Genomic DNA, 18,785 nt, shown 5'->3' with positions numbered 1-18,785 from the left:
GGGAGGTTGTGATCCGTAGGGCCACGGATGCCCGCCATTCTGTGGGTGTCCGCGAGGAGCCGATGGCACAGGGCCGGGGAAGGGATGGTGACCACCGGCGACTCCGTTCATCGTCCAGTTGTCGGGGGTGGTGGTGGTGGTGGTGGTGGTGGTGTTGATGTTTGAATGGTTATTGTTGTTGTGGTTGTTGTACGCAGGTCCAGCTTCACGGTATCCGTATGGGGGTTGGTGGATCGGTAGTTGTGGAGGCGGCACGGCGGGGTGGTAAACACTCCCGTGTGGTTGAGGACCTTGTATCGAGTAGTGATCGGGTACTGCAGCCTGCTGGGTGCCGTAGTGGTGCTCCTCAGACATTGAGGAGCGGCACCCTTTGAAATATATTGGAGGGAAGCTTTCAGATCGGACGGTAGGTGAGGACGATGAGTTGATTCGAAGGGACGAGGTCGCGGATTGGGGGGGTGGGTGGGGCGGGGGTAAGGAAGGACAACCTGCGCCGCCAACTGCGGGCCTATCAACGGCGGTCCAACCAGAGCCGGGGCGTGTGTCTTGAAGAGCTGTGATAATAACAAATCGGAGAAATCCCGGCCAGAATTTAGGTTTTCTTCAGGCCACTAGTAGCACAAGGCTGCCACGTTGGGGGAAAGTCCGGAGTCAAAGCAAGCCCACTGGTGCCCCTGTTTTTTTTTTCCGAGCGTAGTAGTGGTAGTATCAACGGAATACGGGTACTGGAGACGGAGAATCCGATTAATCTTATGGCGCGCCCAAGTCGCAACCTTGCGCGTCATACATTGACGGGTTCCCAATAGGATGCTCAGCGACCCCGATGCGTACAAGAAGCTGGGGTGGGGAGGCTCTTCGGGGGGAATTCTAGGTACTGCCTGGGAGCGGCTGAGAGGCTGGAACACGGGTCCGGACTGGAGTACGTGCAAAAAGAGAAAGCGTCGTTCCGAGCGGCCACGAGCTAAAATGTTGGCGAGTAAATACGACAAGAAGGTGACGGTCGCTGGTCTGTAGATGTTTCGAGCGGGCTGTAGCCTCTACTCGTTTAGTTGGTTAGACCCAGCGTCGCGGTTCTCGATCGTCGCCGCAGTAGGGGCGGGATACGGTAATGGGGTGGGTGGTGGTGGTGATGGTGGTAGTGGAATGTGGAATGTGGTATGTGTTGGTGGTGGTGGTGGTAGGTGGTAGGTGGTGGTAGTAGAGGTGGTAGTGGGGACGGTGGTGGTGGTGGTGGTGGTGATATGGGCGGTAAGGAAGGAAAGGCAAGTTACTCACCACCCTCTATCTCTCTCTCTCTCTCTCTCTCTCTCTCTCTCTCTCTCTCTCTCTCTCTCTCTCTCTCTCTCTCTCTATCCCTCTTCTCTCTCTCGCTCTCCTCCTCCTCTCTCTTTCCCGCGCGCTCTCTCTCTTTCTCTCTTTCTCTTTCGAGGTAGATTTGGCGACGTGGGGACTTGTCAGCGCGCCGGACAGCGTAGGATACGGAACTGCGCTGCTGCTGGGAGTATGTAATCTTCCTCCAGTAGCCTCCACAACCACAGTCTGGTGTATCGGTGTATCGGTCTGTCTGTCGGCCGGTCTGTCGGTGGGTGATGATCCAGGTACTTTTCTTTTCGCGAGTAGTGCACTCTTTGTCGAAGCGCTGATATTCTCCCCCGCAGGCACGCAGATGATGTCGGATTCAAGGCAACCCTTCCCCCCCGCGTCGAACCAAAGAGACTATACTTTCGGAAGCGAAGAGTGCCCGGTTGGAACGTGTGTGTGTGTGTGTGCACGATCGCACTCGTTTCTCCCGAGGAAACCAATTTTCTCCTCTCTCCTCTCGCTTTTCGCTTTTCGGAGATGAAAGGAGGGACACAGAAACGAAACGCGGTGGGGTAGATATCACTCAATTATCACGGGGGAGGGGAAGGGGGGAGTGGAGATCGGAGGTTGGAGGCGCTCTGTGTGAGGATTGGCGGCGGCGGGCGGCGAGGTAGGCGTGGGTGTGTGGGCGTGGGCGGAGCTTGGGGAACAGTGACGACGTGGGGAGGAGGTGTGCGTTCGTTCGTTCTTCCGTTCGCTCGATCGTTCGCTCGTTCGTTCAACCCTTTGCTCGCAGCAGCCGTTTGGTTGGATAGGTTGGATGGATGGGTTGGATGGATCGGGACGGGATTGAGTGAGGGAGTAAAAGAAGAAGAAAAAAAAAGGAATTCGGGGTGGATCAGTCCCCTTCTCTTCTTCCTTCCTTCCGCCAGTCGAATCGCTCTCTCTGGACGTTCTGTCTGTCTGTCTGTCGCTCCTCCTCCTCCTCTCTGACATTCCTTCCCTTAGGCTGGGCTGCTGCTTTGCTTGGTGCTGCTCGCTGGGACCGGGGGGTGGGGGGGTGAGGCAGGCAGCAGCAAGGCAGGTGGCAGTCGAAAAAGACTTGGGGGGTTGCTATGCTAGTCACCGGGGTTCTCGCTTGCTATGCCGTTCTCGTTTCCGTCTGTGCTGTGCTGTGTGTGAGAGTGGTGGGTGTCGAGCTGGGGTTGCTGTCGAGCTGGGGTTGTGTGTGTTTTTATTTTTGCTTTTGCTTTTTCATCACTTTTCTTCCTTCCCCAGCGTATGCTAGATACTCTACATAGACTCTAGAGTAGTCAGACTATGGATTTCGGAAGGGAAGGCGATTATTTTCTACTGCGGACCCGAGAATGTTTCTGCGTTTCTGCAGGCAGGCTCACACACACTCGCACACACATAGCCAGAGCACAGAGGCGAGAATGGGGGGCAGGAGCACGCAGGAAACACGCAGGAGCAGGAGCAGGAACAGGAGCAGATGGAAGACCTACCTGCCTGCGGCAGCTCCAGCACCCGGGAAGACGAGCGAGGGAGGACTTCCCAAGTTCCGGGGGACTGGCATGGAACTCATAGGATGTATTCATGTCTGGCCTCGAACAGACAGAACATCTATGCAGTACCCAAGTAACAAGTACTGAACGGACCGTCGCAGTGGCTGATCCCACTATAGGCATAGCATAGATGGATATCCATCGTATCCTTATGCTAAGGGAAGGAAAGATGGGGGTAGGGATGGATGGAAGTCCTCTCTCTTCCTGGAAAGCAGGTATAAGCATAGACACAGATACTTGGGGTAGATACTGCAGAAGCCCTCTACTTCGATGCAGTAAAGTTCCAAAGTTACCGAACAACGGGAAAAAAGGGGACGCTTTTAATTGTTGAGGGCACCCTGCACTCACTGTGCAGTAGAGTAGAGTACATACCATGGGGGCAGCGGTGCAAACCACACATACTTCTCCATACATAGCACTGATCTTCCGGCAAGGCGTGATCATCTCGCTCGGGACGGACAGACATACAGACAGACGCACCGGACATACCGCATTCTTTTCCCCCCTCCTTGACGTGGTAAAGAGAGAAAAAAGCAACCTGTCTCAACGCTGGAATCGCCAGAGTACCTACTCTACATAGAGTGCCGACATCTGAAACTCTCTGTGCAGCCCAACTCTTTCAAGGAATCATGGGAATTCACGCTTCGAGGGTGTCTCTACATACTACTCTATGTACTTGTAGCAGAGCTGGAATGTTCGTCTAACCAACTATACTACTACTATTACTACTAGTGGTTATAGAAGTAGGATTAACTAAATCCCTACCCAGAGTGCGTACATGGGCCCGCGCCTATCAGTCTCGCGCGCGGGCGGGAGGGGGTGGGGGGCAAGGAAAGAAGAAGGAGACCTTCTGAGTCCTCATTGGAACCATTACTTCCGGACCGTCGGATCACTCACCGTTGAGCCATTGACCAACCACGTCCTTCAAACCAGCAAACGCCATTGGCATCGATAAGTATCAACCCCGTCGGCATCCTCGAACAGCCAATACCGGTATGGCCGTTTTAACTTCTCGCACCGGCCGCCGGCCGGTATCAACTGCCAGCCCAGCCCAGTCCAGCCCATTCCGAACCCCGAACCCCCCCTCCATCCCCGCGCCCCGGGGCCTGTGATCATCTCCGCCCAGTATCCAAGTACAGGTAGTACAGCCACAGCTAAGCAAATTTTTACTTTCTAGGTCTGTCGAAGCGGCGGCGGGAGTAGGATTGTGAGAGTAGGAGTGGGAGCGAGGGGCTCCGGAGATTGAGGCTTCATACATGCCTACATCCCTTTTCCACAGCCCGCATAGCCCGCAGAGTTAGACTGTTGGGTTCGACTGTCGGGCATGACCGTGACCGTGGCCGTGGCCGTGATTGATGCGGAGGTCGGTTTAGCGTTTGGCAAGACATACATACCGTAAACGTTTGGAGAGCCGGCGGTGCTAAGCGGGCGGATTACTCTGCCGACAAGCGCTGGGTAGGATGGGTGGGAGTAGGCGGGCGGCGTGGAATTAGGTTAGATACCGCGGTTGGGGTCAGTGGTTACGGAGCGAGGATGGGAGGGAGGGAGGGAGGGAGGGTTGGAGGCGTTCGGGTAGGTGTGTCAGCCACCACAACACCGCAGTAGGGAATCTTGGATGATATGCGCGCGGTATATTAGTCGGCCCGGACACGGCGGCGGGGCGGCGGGGCGGCGGGGCGGCGATGGTGGTGTCGATGGTGGTGGCGATGGTGAACATCCACTCGATCGATCGAGTTCTCACGGCGAGATCAGGATCGATATCTATTCACCAACACACATATCCATCGCCATCGTCCTCGTCTAACTCTTCCCGAATGCATGCATGTAACAATCAAGTACTTCTTACTCTTACTCTTATGCATACTCTATGTATCTATCTGCGTGAGTAAGTAGAGTACAGCACTACCTGCCTACCTCTCCGCAGGGGGTTCCGAGCAAGCAAGCAGGCAAGCTGGTCGGACTGGCTGGCTGGTAGGTAATTGCACAACAGGGGGGGTGGAGGGGGGGGCTACATGGCTGGCTGAAGGGAAGGGAACAGGAAGGAGGGAAGGTATCACGGCCGCTCAAACAAAATCCCAAATCCCGAGGCTTCGGTGCCGCCTAAATAGGAAGCAACAAGACCCTCCCTCTCGACACACTACGCACTCCATGCCTCCGAACCCCCCCTCCCCCCCCTCTCTCCCACACATCGGCACCGTACCGTACCATCTCCAAGGACACGCATTCCCATTCCCGCTCCGGGTCACTTCAGCATCGACGGACGAGAGAGAGAGAGAGAGAGAGCAAGAGACTCTGGGAGAGCGCATACACATACACATACACATACACATACACATACACATACACATACACATACACACTCGACGGACAGACAGACAGACAGACAAGCGTTGGTGTGTGCACAGTCATTAACTAATTAGCGGGCAGTGAGTGCGCGCGAGGCAAGCGAGAGCAATAACAAGGGATGGAAGTATCCTCACATCTACCCAACCTACTCTATTCACATTCCTACCTAACCTACCCAGCATAAGTAGAGTACGTGCCCAAAGTAGAGTACGTGCCATGCCGTAAGTTGTCTGCATCGCGTATGTACTGTAGGTATGTATCAGGAATAGTGATATCTACATAGCCCATAGTGATATTGATTTCCCCAGTGCCAGTGCCAGTGCCAGTGCAAGTCCTCTGTGCAAGTCCCTGTCCGTTCGAGTTCTTTCCGTGCATCCCATACCACCCACTCTACTCAACTGCGATTTCGATTCATCCATCCCCGCGACAGGACAGCCGACTTTGGATTCTTTAGATCCTACTATACACACTACACTAATTACCCGCTTTCGAGCACAGTACATAGTTCCCTACACACATACCTGTCGACCCCCACACGACACTCGGCCACCAGCGACCCACGAGCGGCAGCCGCCTTGCAGAGACCTTGTAGAGAACAAGTACCAGTACATACCAGTACAGTTCTCGGCAAGCCCAAGCGCAAGATTCTACCATCCAGTAGCCTTCAGTGGTCTTCACATGAACATGGCGAGCCAAGGTACCATCATGTACAGGTTACCTGCGCAAGCGCCAGCGACTGGAGGAGGAGGAGGAGGAGTGGTACTTGGTAGAGTAGGCAGAGTAGGCAGAGTACATTTTTCTTTTCTTTTCCCAATAACCACGCTAGATTCTGCGGTCTCCTCTAGATCTGCACTTTTTCTTACAGGCCTTGGAGCCTTGGGGGAGGGGGGTAGTATCTTGCTCTATGTAGAGTACTGGTACATATCGGTACGGTACTCAGAATTGCATCATTTACTACCGACCCCCTACTGCGGTGCGGACTATCATTTGTAGAGTAGTTACTAGACTCTACCCTACTCTAGTACTCAGAAGTTAGAACTGTGTCAAATTGCTTTATTTCTGTCTCTCCTCCAGCTCCATCAATGATCACGGGCTATGATAGGTAGCCAAACCAAGCTCCAGACCTCGGGCCCGTTCAAAGGTGACCACCAGCCAACCCACCCCACCCCACCCGGCGGCGCGGAAACTTTTGTGTTTTGTGTTTTATGTGTGTGTGTGTGTGTGTGTGTGAGAGAGTGAGGGTGTGCATAGACTTCCCCAGAACGGCAGTGAGCTTTGTATCACAACCCAACCCAACCGACTCGTGAGAAAACAAGCGGAGTGGAGTCGATGGGTAGCCGCAGAACAATGTACACGGGGCCATCACGTACTTTTTCGCGAGAGAGAGAGAGAGAGAGGGAGGGGGAGAGGGGGAGAGGGGGGCATGTAGGAGGGGTAGATACAGCTGCTCTTGTCTGCGGATTGGCAGAATCTTCAATCCATCATCAGCACCACCAGTGATCACCACTACCTACTACCACAAAACATGGCTCAAATTTCAAATTTCAAGCAACGTATGACGACACCTTCTTGCATGCACACTCTGGAGTACCGTATTTATGTAGAAACCTGGAGAAGAGAATAATTCATCCATCCATCCGTATGTATTTCTGTATCGAAGAGGATGTGTAGCGAAGAGGATATGCAGCTTGCTACGGTAGTAGTAGTGCAAGCCTCCTCTGTCATAAATCACCACCACCACCTCCTCCTCCTCCTCCATCTCCACCGCCACCTCCACCACCACCACCACCACCACCACCACCACCAACTCCACCACCTCTTCCACCAGCCCAGCCCAGCCCAGCCCCCGACCGGAAATTTCGAGTGATCGCTGCGTAGACTACCGCATTTGGAGCGGGCGGTCCCGCGTTCCCGCCGCGGCCGCCGCTGCTGATTCCATTCGTGCCCCGCCTGTCCATTTTGGCAGCGACCACTGACCGACCGCGTCCGACGTTCAACGTCCGACGTTCGATCTCGAATACGACAAATGATGACGATGACGATGATGATCGCATTAGCCCCCCCTCACATCGTACATTATGGTGTTTGCGCAAGTCGGCCATTCACCAATCAACAGCTGCGCACCCGATGGTCGAATCGGGCCGCTATGCGGTCTTCCCCGCAACAGATGGAGCGGTATGTATGTACGAAGCTGCACCGCTGCACCGCTGCGGCGCTGCCCCGGCCACCATAGGGGAAGCGCGCGATTAGATGGCCGACCTAGATCCTGACGTAGTGCTGGCTGGCTGGCTGTCGGCCGACGAACGGTTGCTCCGCCTGTCGGAGGCGCCGCGCTGTGTCGCTTGCCTGCGTGCGTGCGGGCTTTGCCTGTTGCGGGGGTAAGGAGTCTGGTACGGTAGCCATCTCGATTCTCGATTCTCTATGGCCGTCACCCGCCCCCGCCCCGCCCCGCCCCCTGCGGCCCCGCCGAAGATACGGTACATAGAGGGAGGGGGGGAAAGGGGGGGGCGGTCTGGATGTGGCTATTGCTCTCACGACTCACGACTCACGATGGATGATTGGCTCGCACGCAACTATGATCTGATATCATCGGCGTTGTGAACTAGTGATGGAAAAGTCGGAAACATCCAACTTCCACTTCCACTTCCACATCCTATACATCCACATCCATCCACTTTCACAAAAAAAAATCGCGAAACTTTGCGAGGGATAATGACGAGATGGGGCCTGCCAATAGTACGGAGGTAGACAACTACTACATACGAGGGAGGGCGGGCACGACTCAAAGTCTCAAAGCCACCAACACACACTCACACGCATCGGCCAGATTCCCCCGATGTTGGATGATTACCTTTCACTACCAGGTAGTAGGTAGGAGGTAACTAGAATCGTAATACCTATTACCATCGTGACCACCACCACCTTGCACTGTCCCACATGCTCACGCTCACGCTCCATCCACACCCGTATTACCAGTATGCATACCGTTAGCAAATCTGTACATCTAGAAGTCTGGCCGATTCGCCTCTTCCATACGGTATGTATGTAAACCGAAGTGTGAGGTCGGTCGACCGGCGTACTCTATGTACAATACAATACGTCAGTTGCGTTGTGTGAGACCTCCGAGAAAGCTGAGGCACATTCACATTTACATCCACATTTTACATTTCCATTTGCATTTGCATTACAGCTGGCCGCACCGGCCGCACCGTTGTGTGCTGTGCTGTGGTGTGCTGTAGTATGCTGTGGTGTGAGTAAGATGTCAATATCCACCGTATCGGCATCCCCGGACCCCATTCAATCCGCGGGGTCTGGCTGGCTGTTGCACCCGTGCACTCCTTTTCAACGGTGGACGTTTGTGTGTGTGTGTGAGATATTATGCGTGCTTTTTTTTTTCGCTTTCTTTCGTGCCTTCTTCACCAAGTTCGCAACGGCCAACTGACAGATTTGCAGCTCTCCCTCCCTCCCTCCCTCTATCTCCCGCTCCTCCGTAGTTAGTTATCGGTGCGTATCAGTATGGGACGGAATGGGATGGTACATATGATCGGAGGCAAGAGTCCGCTCACAAGTGGGAAGTGAATCCGGAGAAAGTAAGTACTCTACTCTCAGTAAACAAAAAGCAATTGTGAGACAGATGGATAGATGGATAGGGAACTCGCTACATATGATACAGACTACATAGAGTACTCTACGGACGGAGACGTCATGTTAACTAAAAGTGAAGGAGCGATTAGTTACATGTTACTTACATATGCTTACATCTGTATGTAGAGTACCTTTGGTCCGTCACTCTATACGCCTTGCGCGCATATGTAGCCAATCGCGGATGAGAAGGTGGGCTGGGCTCCGTGGGCTGGGCTGGGCTTGCCGCTGTCTCACCACCCTCTTCCCGCATCTCTGGTACTGCAGTAAGAAACCACTCGAGTGTTAGTTAGTAGCAGACTAAATAGTAGTTGGTGTGCTCAAGAAAGATGATCAAAAAACGAATGAAACCCTGCGACGAAAAATAACATCTCCAGTTTGGTCTGGCAGGATGCAGCAGTGCAGAACAGAGTGCATAAATATCATACATATCATACATACTACTCTAGTAAACATACTACTCTAGTAAGTACTTGGGTGTAAGGGTAAGTGCTGCCTCACCAGGCTTTCCCCCATACAACTTAGTCACAACCACTCACTCATTTCATTGTATCTGGCTTAGTACTAGTGCTTATAATTCGTAATGGTGGTGAGGCACCACTTATTGGCAGCTCCTGGTACATATCGGTACTCTACCCAGAGCCACAATCGAACCGACTGACTAGCGGTCTCCCCTATTGGCAAAGCGAAAGGAAAAATAAAGCATCCCCGACTTCTGGAAGAAGCGGAGAAAGAAAAAGAAAAAGCCCCTCCTGATGTTCCCCAGGCATTTTGTAGTACCGATCCGACCGGCTCTACTTCTCCTACGAGTGCAGTATAGAGTGGAATAGAGACCTACCCCAGAACTCTTCGAGACGCTTCTTTCCGAATCATCGTTTGGTGTTCCTATGGTACTAGTTGGTAGTTAGCCACGATAACCGTGAAACCACCGGAGGTTAACGATGTTGCATCCCAATCTCGTTACCCTTGCTCCTCCGCCGCTGCCTTAAGGAAAGGACTGGCCACATGATGCTCCCCCCCATCCCCCTCTCCCTCTCCCTCCCCACGTCTTCCGGTCCGACCAGGTGCGATCCTTCACTCACTCACATAGCGCCCCCCCCCTACAAACTACCTAGAGTAAAGTGAAGCAGAGCAAATACCAAATCTGCATCCCGGATCCCAGAGCGCATCTTTGCCTGCCTTTGGGGTCCAGTTCTAACTTCTGCTGAAGGCTGACTTGACTTGACTGGCTTTCCCCGCAGACGGCATCCGGATGCGGTAGCTGCAGCAGCCTCGAATATTCGAATTAGCCTCTGGCCCTGTTCCTGTGTGCGACATTGTGTAGAGTAGCATTTCAACCGCCGCCACCTCCGTCACCATCACCATCACTACTATTACTATTGCTACCATTACTACTATGACTGTCTAGGCACCTATATGGTATGGATGGTATGTATGGCATATATGGTAAGAGGACGTGCGAGGCTGGCTTTCCCTCGAGAAATGTCAACACGGAACCGGTGGCGCTTTACTTGCGGTTGTCCGTACGTAACCCAAGTACTAGGACAAAAAGGATTAGACGGGGCCCATTTTACACCAAAAATTGCCATTTCCCAACCACCGGTACAGCATCCTGAACGTATCGAGAAAAAAAACCAGAGACAGCCCCAATCCGCGATGAAAGTCGTCAAAGTATCTGTCAATGAAGAAGCTTGTGATTCTAACGCTTCTGTGAAAGAGATGATTTTTTTCGACCAGGTGGAGGCTAGGTCTAGGTTGCATGAAAATGGGGCATTTTTGGTGTAAAACGAATGGGCCCTGTACAATCTTTTTTATCATGGTGGTTTATTACTATTACTATTACTACTATGATGTATGTATTACTATGTATGGATGGATGGTGTATATGGTAAGAGGACGTGCGAGGCTGGCTGGCTTTCCCTCGCATGTAGATTCATAGCGGGCTGTCCTCCTCTCCCCTCGAGACTCGAGAGGTGTCAACCGACGCCGCTTTAATTGCGGTCGTTCGTTACACGCGTCCCACGAGTACCTACCGCCGTGCAAAGTATATACGGTATGTACAGTCGATACAGTGGATACTTCCCGTAAGGGCGGCTTTCCCCCGGCGATGGATACGATCAAAGAGTAGTCGTGTTCGCTCCGCAGGCTCCACAAGGATCTGCCGGCGAGATTTTCAGACGAAAAGGCCATGCACGGCGGGTGTCCTGCAAGATTTCATCTTCCTGGCTCCGCTCCATATCGCTCGGTCGGTCAGTCGGTCAGTCGGTCAGTCGGACAGTCGGTCGTTCAGTCGTCGCGGCGGTCGTCTCGGCGGGCGTATAGACTGTACATAGAGTACTCTACATATGTCGAAACGGATCCACAAGAAGTGCGTGCGTGCGTCCGTTGTATCTGTGTCCGTCTCACGGAGCATAACTATTTACATACGCATCATCCATCCATCTGGGATTCTGGGCAACTGGGTTCGTCGGAGATGTGCCCTCGTTCTGGAAGACTGCGAGTCTGGGGAGAACCTCCAGGCTCTTCCCCCCCCCTGGACGGAAGGAATCAGCTCCGTGTTCAATGCTCGCTGCTTGTTCAATGCTTATTGCTTGTTCAATGCTTATTGCTTGTTCAATACTGGTTGCTGGTTGCGGGCCTCTTTTCTGCCTCGCTCGCTCGCTCTCCGTCCAGCTGCTGTTGCTGGACTGGACGAAACCCCCCGCAACGTGCCCCACTCATATGTACCTATTCCTTGCGCGTGGTACTGGTACATAACGTTGCAATCCCGGCCCGACCGGTCTGGGCCGTTGAGTGAGTGAGTGTCGGGGATGCGCACGCACGTACGCACGCACGATACCATCACGAGTTGTATCTTTCGACCGGTTTCAGCTACCTACGTAGGTACCATGTACCATACCGGTGCTATGTAGTATGTAGTTGGACGGTACCGTGATCCCTCCGACATCGCAAACGCGAGACCTGGAGTTTTGAGTTTATCGATGTCTGTCTGTCTTTGGTTTGTCTTTGGTCGTCTGTCTTTAGTTGTCTTTGGTTTTGTCTGTCATGTCATGTCCATGTCTCGCGTGGGCGTGCGTGCGTCGCAACGGTGTCGGAGCGAATCACGCCTCGCAGTCTGTCGGCGGCGGGGTGTTTCGTAGATTGTGGGAATGCACGCAGTGCGCACCGCCGCCGTCATCGTGCAGAGTTGTTCGGTTTATCGTACCGTCGCCACTTCTCGACTCCCGTATGTATCGTGGTATCGATCCACCTTACCCACCACAATCGACCCGGACGACCAACGCCCCCCCCCCCCCCCCCCCACCGCTCACTGGCCTATTCGTCAATGTCCATGTATAGTAATGTGCATCGTACGTTTTCAATCTCGGAGGATCTTCGACAACGTTACCCCCGGGAACGAAGGGAACACAAGGCTTCCCCACACACACAGACCACACGGAGGCCAGGCCAGACAAGACAGACAGGACACGATTTCCATCGAAATCGAAATCAAAATGCAGGCCGATAGGGCAATTAGGGCAATTAGGGCAATAGGGCAATTAAGGGGGGGTCATGAGTAACTACTCTACTCTACCTGGTCATAGCTCCGCAACAAATACTAGTAGTTAAATAAGGCTGGACGAGGATGAGGACGAGGACGTGCGGCGTGCCTCGGCCACAACCTTGACGACACTCGTTTCAACTTTCAACCGCGAGCAGCGGAAGCGCAGGGTGGATATATTTTCCGTGATCCGTGGCCAACTAGGTACATACTCTACACACACATATACAACGTCGGAGTTGTTCTCTCTTCTCGCCCCGCCGTCCGAGGAAAACGTCGGAAACGAACCGCGCGTGCCGATCAGCCGTAATTGGTCCTAGCTCCCGCAGAGATAAATAAAAAAACCACACTAACTGCCATCTCGAACGAAGGAAAGATTGGTCGTCCTTCCGAGCGAGCAAACTAAAAGAGATGGTACTCTGTAGTATCTAGAGATAGGTACGATATGATCTACTTACTTGGCTACTTGGATACTTGGCTGCATTTCCCCACTCCCTCCAAAAACTCCGAATCCCGATTCCCGATACTCTACTCATTACATAACTCTTATTGCAGGGCTTCTAGAATCCCGCCGCCGCCGCCGGATAGGATAACCAAGTAAGTGTACATGTGTACATGTGAATACCCCCAACTCCATCCGCCAAGAGGAACGTACCATAGAGTAGTATCTCGCTTGTTGCTTATATGCAGTCCTTGCCATCGAGCCGAGGTCTCCCAACAACCTGCATACCTAGTCTAGAGTACATACCATAGTCTATCACAATTTTCGACTGCTGCTGCGAACGCTGCTGCTGAGTCCCTACGGTACGGCATCTCCGGCTTATGGTGGTCGCCCATTATGTATGTACCGGAAATCGGTACGTACTCCCATTCGGGGAGCAGCCGCTGTCCATTCCCAATCGGGATACATATGAGCGTCCTGGGATCTGCTTGCTTCCGCTTCGAGAACACTGCTTAGTTGCCTAGTACCTAGAAGGTTAGCAGGAGGAGGAGGAGGTTCAATTACTCGTGGTTTGTATGATAAGTAATCGGGTATGTAATCGCCGTCCCGCCGTTCGCGCGCTCGCGCACACACACACACACACACACACACACACACACACTCTCTCTCTCTCTCTCTTTCAGTCGCTCTTGCAATTGTTGAGAATATGTATGAGTGTGATGTTTTTCAGTTGCTTGATTCTTCACAAAACACGGCAGTTGACCAGCTATGTAGACATACCAGACAGAAGCAGAAGCAAGTATCTATGAGAATAAACACGATTCCCAAGACGCATGTTACCAATATGGCAAATATGCAATATCTTAGACGAGTGAGTGACGAAAGACGGTGGCTTTTCAACGAGAATCGCAACAGCTCTCTACCTACTCGAGAATCTCCTACCGAGTGCTCCCATATGAACAAGCCACCACCACCACCACCACCACCACCACCACCACGCCGACAACGACTACTGCACAACCGCGGATCCTGACCGGATTGATACATAGCGACGTGCAGCTGAATGCCGAATCCTGATACGTACCGACTAGTAGAGTATGTATCTCCATTGAGCACGTCGGATTGGGCGGGTATATAGTAGTAGTAGTAATGGAGATGTCTGGCTAACTACATAGCTGGCTGGCCTGCGTCGTCAAGCAAGCGTATGTAGCGATTCCGTGCAGACAGTCGCAGTCACAGTCACATATCTACACAGACAAGGCAAGCCGACAGGGCCCCCACCGACCAACCGCCAGCTGCATATCGAAGATTTCGCTCGCTTTTGTTTGCACTGTACCTAAGTGTACTTATGTACATGTAGGTATATGTACGCCCTGCAGCGAGCACACAGGCAAGCAAGCAAAGCAGGACTGAAGAAGGGCTGAACCTTGCCAGGAACGAGGAACGAGGAAGGACGGGGGGCCCGGGGGTGGGGGACGGGGGACGGGGGCGGGGATACCAGGGCCCGTAAACTGCAGTGCATGTATGTCGATATTGGAAGGCCCCCTGGATAATTGTGTAGAATAGCAGCAGCAGCAATGCAGCAGCAATGCACCATACACCGCTCTCCGCCCTCCGCTTCCACCCCGCTCTCTCGCTCTACTCCGCTAAGAGTAGAGTAGAGTAAAATACTCTATACCCATCGGCTGGGTTTGCGCGCTGGTATGGTAGTGGGTAATGCTACTGAAGTACTGTACTTTGTTGCTCTGCTGCACTCGCCGGCAAGGGGATTTGCCACGTTTTTGGTTTTATATATACTTCTCGTATATATCAGGCGTATATAAATTTTCTTTTCGGATAGTCACTCCTTCGGTGCAGATGGCTGGAAAAAGCTCGTGGATCGAAGCTTGAAGGAACAAAGGAAGGAAACGATGGAAAGGAAGGAAGCGTGATCGCTTCTTCCTTTTTTCTTTCTTCGTTTATTTAGTTACATTTTTGTTTTCAATCTGCGTCGATGAGATCTCTAGGATCAGGGTGGAGAGTAATCGGAGAGGGCGCGGGGTTCGAGGAGGCGGAGATTCTTGAGCTTGATGCGGTTTCTTTCTTTGCCTTGCGAGCTAACAAGATCTCTCCCGCCAGCGCCTACACGTGTGTAGTTACGGTATTAGTAGTAGTAATGGTAGTAGTAGTAGTAACAGTAGTAGTAACAGTAGTAGCAGTAGTAATAATAGCAACAGTAGTCACAACGGCAACAATAGTAATCCAACTCACCATTCAGCCCATTGCCGCGAAGAATCGATACCTAGTCCACTCGACACCGCTTTTCCTCCAGAGCTCCTCCTCCTGCTCACCTCGCTTGTACCATACAGTACGCAGCCTGCAGACAACCATGGAGGTTGCAGAGCACCAAACACCGAGCAGCGAGCACCAAGCACCGACCACCGACCACGATCACTCCAGATCCATCCATGATCCATTCAGCGTCCCTTTTTCCGCGGCCGTCAACCGGGGCCGAGTAAGTACCCACCCACCCGCCTATGTACCTGTGTATGTACGGACGCACGTGTGCAAATACCCAAGTACCTACTTGCCTGCCAGCCTGCCCGCCTGCCAGCCTACCTCCCGCAGTAGAGTAGTTATCTCCGTGTTTTTGATACGTATGATACATACCTCCTACCAGGCACTAGCACCCACCTACCTAGTACAGCAGCTCGCGAAAAAAAAGTCCAGAGACCTGCCCCCCATCACTAGTTATAACCTCCGAGCGGCCAAGTTGCAACGAGAGTGCTCGCTTCGCCACGCGTCAAAACGGTTATCTGCAAAGGCAAAGGCAAAGGCAAAGAGCTGTGACGACCGTAGCCAGCCGAGCTGTGGGGAACTGCGAACTGCTACATATTTCCTTCCCGAAGCGGCGGGCTGGCCGGTGTAGCGGGGGTAGGTGGGTAGGGTATCGTTCGAACCTCTAGATCACAAGCTCTGGCTGGGGGGAGGGGGGAACGTGGTGGAGAGAGGGAGGGATGGATACCGGTATGTCCTGCCTCTGTAGCCTCTCGCGCGGCGTGTAGAGTCACCACTCACTCACTACTCCATTGTGTGTACTCGTATGTACCTTGTGTAGTTTTGTACAATATGTGTATGTGTATGTTGAGCAGCCTCACCAGCACCGCCCCGGGCTGGCAGCCGTGCTGACGGCCATGCGGAGCACACACACACACAACCACACAGACCTCCCCGCCGCGCTCGCCGCACCCCACCCCAGCCCACTTCGCTTCGTGGACCGCGGAACGGCTGCGGAACGGCACCAACGTCCGACGTCCAGCTTCCAGCGCGCACCGAATCCGGCGTTAAGCTTTCCGGACATCCAGACATCCAGCGGCCGTGCGCGGTGCGCGGTGCACACCGGACTGTCTCTCTCTCTCCCCCCCTCTCTCTCCCTCCCCCCCTTTCCCCTCCTTCCCGGAAACATTATATTCCGCTACGCACCGAATCGGAGCTCCCGCTCGGCGCCGCGAGTGCGTCTGCGTGTGTCTGCGTGTGTCTGGGGGGTGTGAGTGTGAGTGTCTCACCGTCCCGCCCACTGTACCGTCCCGCCTGCCCGCCCGCTGCCCCTCCCTTCCTCTCTCTTCCCCTCATCCGTTCCCGTTCCCGATCCGACCGCCACCGACCACCACCACCACCACCGCCACCGACCACCACCACCACCACCGCCACCGACCACCACCACCACCACCACCACCACCACCGACGTAACTGTCTCGCCCTCGCCTCGCGCCCGCTGGTGCTTAAAGTAGTAGAGCAAAGCTCGGTCGCGTGCAAACGAAACCTCCAACCCACCAGTGCTAGTTGCAACGCAAGTTACATAGCAACACGGGACGGCACACTGCAGGTGAGATTTTCTGCGCCTGTGTATGTACTAGGTAGTCATACTACCTAGTACACTACAGGGACCGGCTTCGGGCCTGCGGGGGAGGGGGGAGGGGGGAGGGGGGAGGGGGGAGGGGGGAGGGGGGAGGGGGTGGATTCCTCACAACTTACAAGTCACCGGTGGGGCGTGGCGTCACTGGCGTGGCTACTGTACCACAAAAGCTGATAATCGACACTGTACTGTGTTAATCCAGCAGACTTGACTTGTAAACACGGTAGCCCAGTGGTATTCACTGTTGATCAGGTATCAACACGGAAAAATGGCGTGTTGATAACTTGATACGGGGTATTTTTCAAATCCAAGGGTTGCTACGGTAGGTACTATAGATATCTTTCTTCCTCCGGGTTTTTGCTAGATACTGCATGTATTTGCCTACAGACTACAGACTACAGACTACAGTCAGCCTCTCCAGCCCGCCGCCGGCCAGAGGTCTGACCAGTGAACACTGAAGGCGTGTTGTATTGTGTTGTGTGTTTTTGTTTATTGTTTATTGTTTAATCATCATGGGTACCGACGTACTCTACGTACTGTAGTATTCGATCTGGAGACTGGGTATGATATGTATTGTACATACATAGACCGTGGCTACAGTATACACGCACGCGGAACATCCGGCTCCACCCCCGCTGGCCCCGACTGCTGGCCGTGACTGTGAGTTCGATGTCCGATATGGGCTCTAACTACATCGCTCGGCGCCCAGACCTTACCGAGTCGGAGGGTGTCTGGTCGCCACGCGCGAGTGATGGGTAATGGTTAGTGGTTTATGGTTGATGGTTAATGCTGGAGTGCACTCCCGAGCACGTTCTGGCATCTTACATCTAGACTCTACGGTGCTCTTGTAACCGCTATTGCCAGTGGGAGTAGAGTAAATGGCAACCAGTAGCGAGTAGTTGAGCCTACCTAGGTTTACAGATGTCACTCGATTCATTCTCCCGTCACTACACACCCAAGTATCTAAGGGATGATCTAGTATGGCCACACCGGCTCGTATAAAACAGAATGGAATGGTACGTTGTACTTACCGCTGCTTGGGATTTCGTTCGTTTTGTGCGGGGGTTCATGGGATGTCACTCGTTCTGTTAGTGTTTCTCATTGTCATGTGCACGTGGGATCGGTGAGCCCCCTAGATTCGTGGTATGTTCGGTATAGGTACTACAACGACGTTGAAGAGCTTGTTTGTGGAGGGACGCGACGGTATTTGGGAGGGTGGATGGCGGAGAGCATCTGGGACGGTCGAAAAGATTGTGGTTGTGGTTGTGATTGTGGTTGTGATACCTGGTGAAGATGAACGCTCTCGTTCTTTTCGACAATAGGTATGAATGGTAGACTTAGGCTGGTCGCACCTACATACTACCTGGTAGATGGATACGAGAGGCAATGGAAGGGTGGAGTAGAATGAATAGCCACTGCAAAGGTTTCGTAACTTTCATTGATATTCGGATTATGCAGGACTTGGAATTAGAGGGTCTGTACCGTACGGCGTATGTAGGAGTAAATAGCGACTGCAGGGGTTTGGTGATGCTCGGGTTATCTGTACCGTACGGCGTATGTGGGAGCAAATAGCCACTGCAAGGGTTTCGTATGTAACTTTCGTTGGTGTTCGGGTTACGTACATAGGACTGGGAATGGGAATGGGAATTGGAAGGTTTACACCGTGCGGCGTATGTAGGCGCAAATAGCTACTGCAAGGGTTACAACTTGCATTGATGTTCGGGTTACCTGGGTATGTAGGACTTAGAATTGGAGGGGTCTGCACCGTACATACACACCGGTACCTATTGTCACACTGTCAATGTGCCCCACTACTCCCCATTAACCCTAGGTACTTCGTCTCCATTCACCCCCACAGATTTCAACCTTTTCTTTGTCTGCTCATTAATAGCCCGCGACCTATTTCGATCACGCAATACCGTGTACACTTCGGTCCATCCGCAGCGGCTCGTTGTGGGCTCCAGCCTCCCATTGCCCGACGCCCGACGCCTGACGCGCTAACCCTTCCCGAAGATAGATACTCACTTAGGTATGTAGAGCGCTCCAAGGAAA

The 18,785-nt window shown here is 53.2% G+C and overlaps 2 protein-coding genes across 2 annotated transcripts; one reads left to right on the top strand and one right to left on the bottom strand.

Moving 5' to 3' along the window:
• The first annotated feature begins 5,443 nt into the window (after window positions 1-5,443).
• On the top strand, window positions 5,444-6,358 carry BZA05DRAFT_390563 (uncharacterized protein). Its single transcript, XM_051482901.1, has 2 exons — window positions 5,444-5,465; window positions 5,522-6,358. The coding sequence occupies exons 1-2, from the start codon at window positions 5,455-5,457 to the stop codon at window positions 6,204-6,206; spliced, it is 696 nt and encodes a 231-aa protein (XP_051342291.1). The 5' UTR covers window positions 5,444-5,454; the 3' UTR covers window positions 6,207-6,358.
• A 9,662-nt stretch (window positions 6,359-16,020) lies between these two features.
• On the bottom strand, window positions 16,021-17,803 carry BZA05DRAFT_434491 (uncharacterized protein; the record flags this gene model as incomplete). The annotated part of the gene is made up of 8 exons (XM_051486324.1): window positions 16,021-16,592; window positions 16,652-16,656; window positions 16,853-16,916; window positions 17,271-17,290; window positions 17,450-17,522; window positions 17,559-17,638; window positions 17,689-17,696; window positions 17,765-17,803. The coding sequence occupies 8 exons, from the start codon at window positions 17,801-17,803 to the stop codon at window positions 16,447-16,449; spliced, it is 435 nt and encodes a 144-aa protein (XP_051342290.1). The 3' UTR covers window positions 16,021-16,446.
• Between the last annotated feature and the right edge of the window lie 982 nt (window positions 17,804-18,785).

This window comes from Tricharina praecox, assembly GCF_024521635.1.
Source record: "Tricharina praecox strain CBS 144465 chromosome Unknown BZA05scaffold_5, whole genome shotgun sequence".
Lineage (NCBI taxonomy): Eukaryota > Fungi > Ascomycota > Pezizomycetes > Pezizales > Pyronemataceae > Tricharina > Tricharina praecox.
Note: the sequence above shows the minus strand (reverse complement) of the source record. Positions and strands in the feature narration are given on the sequence as shown.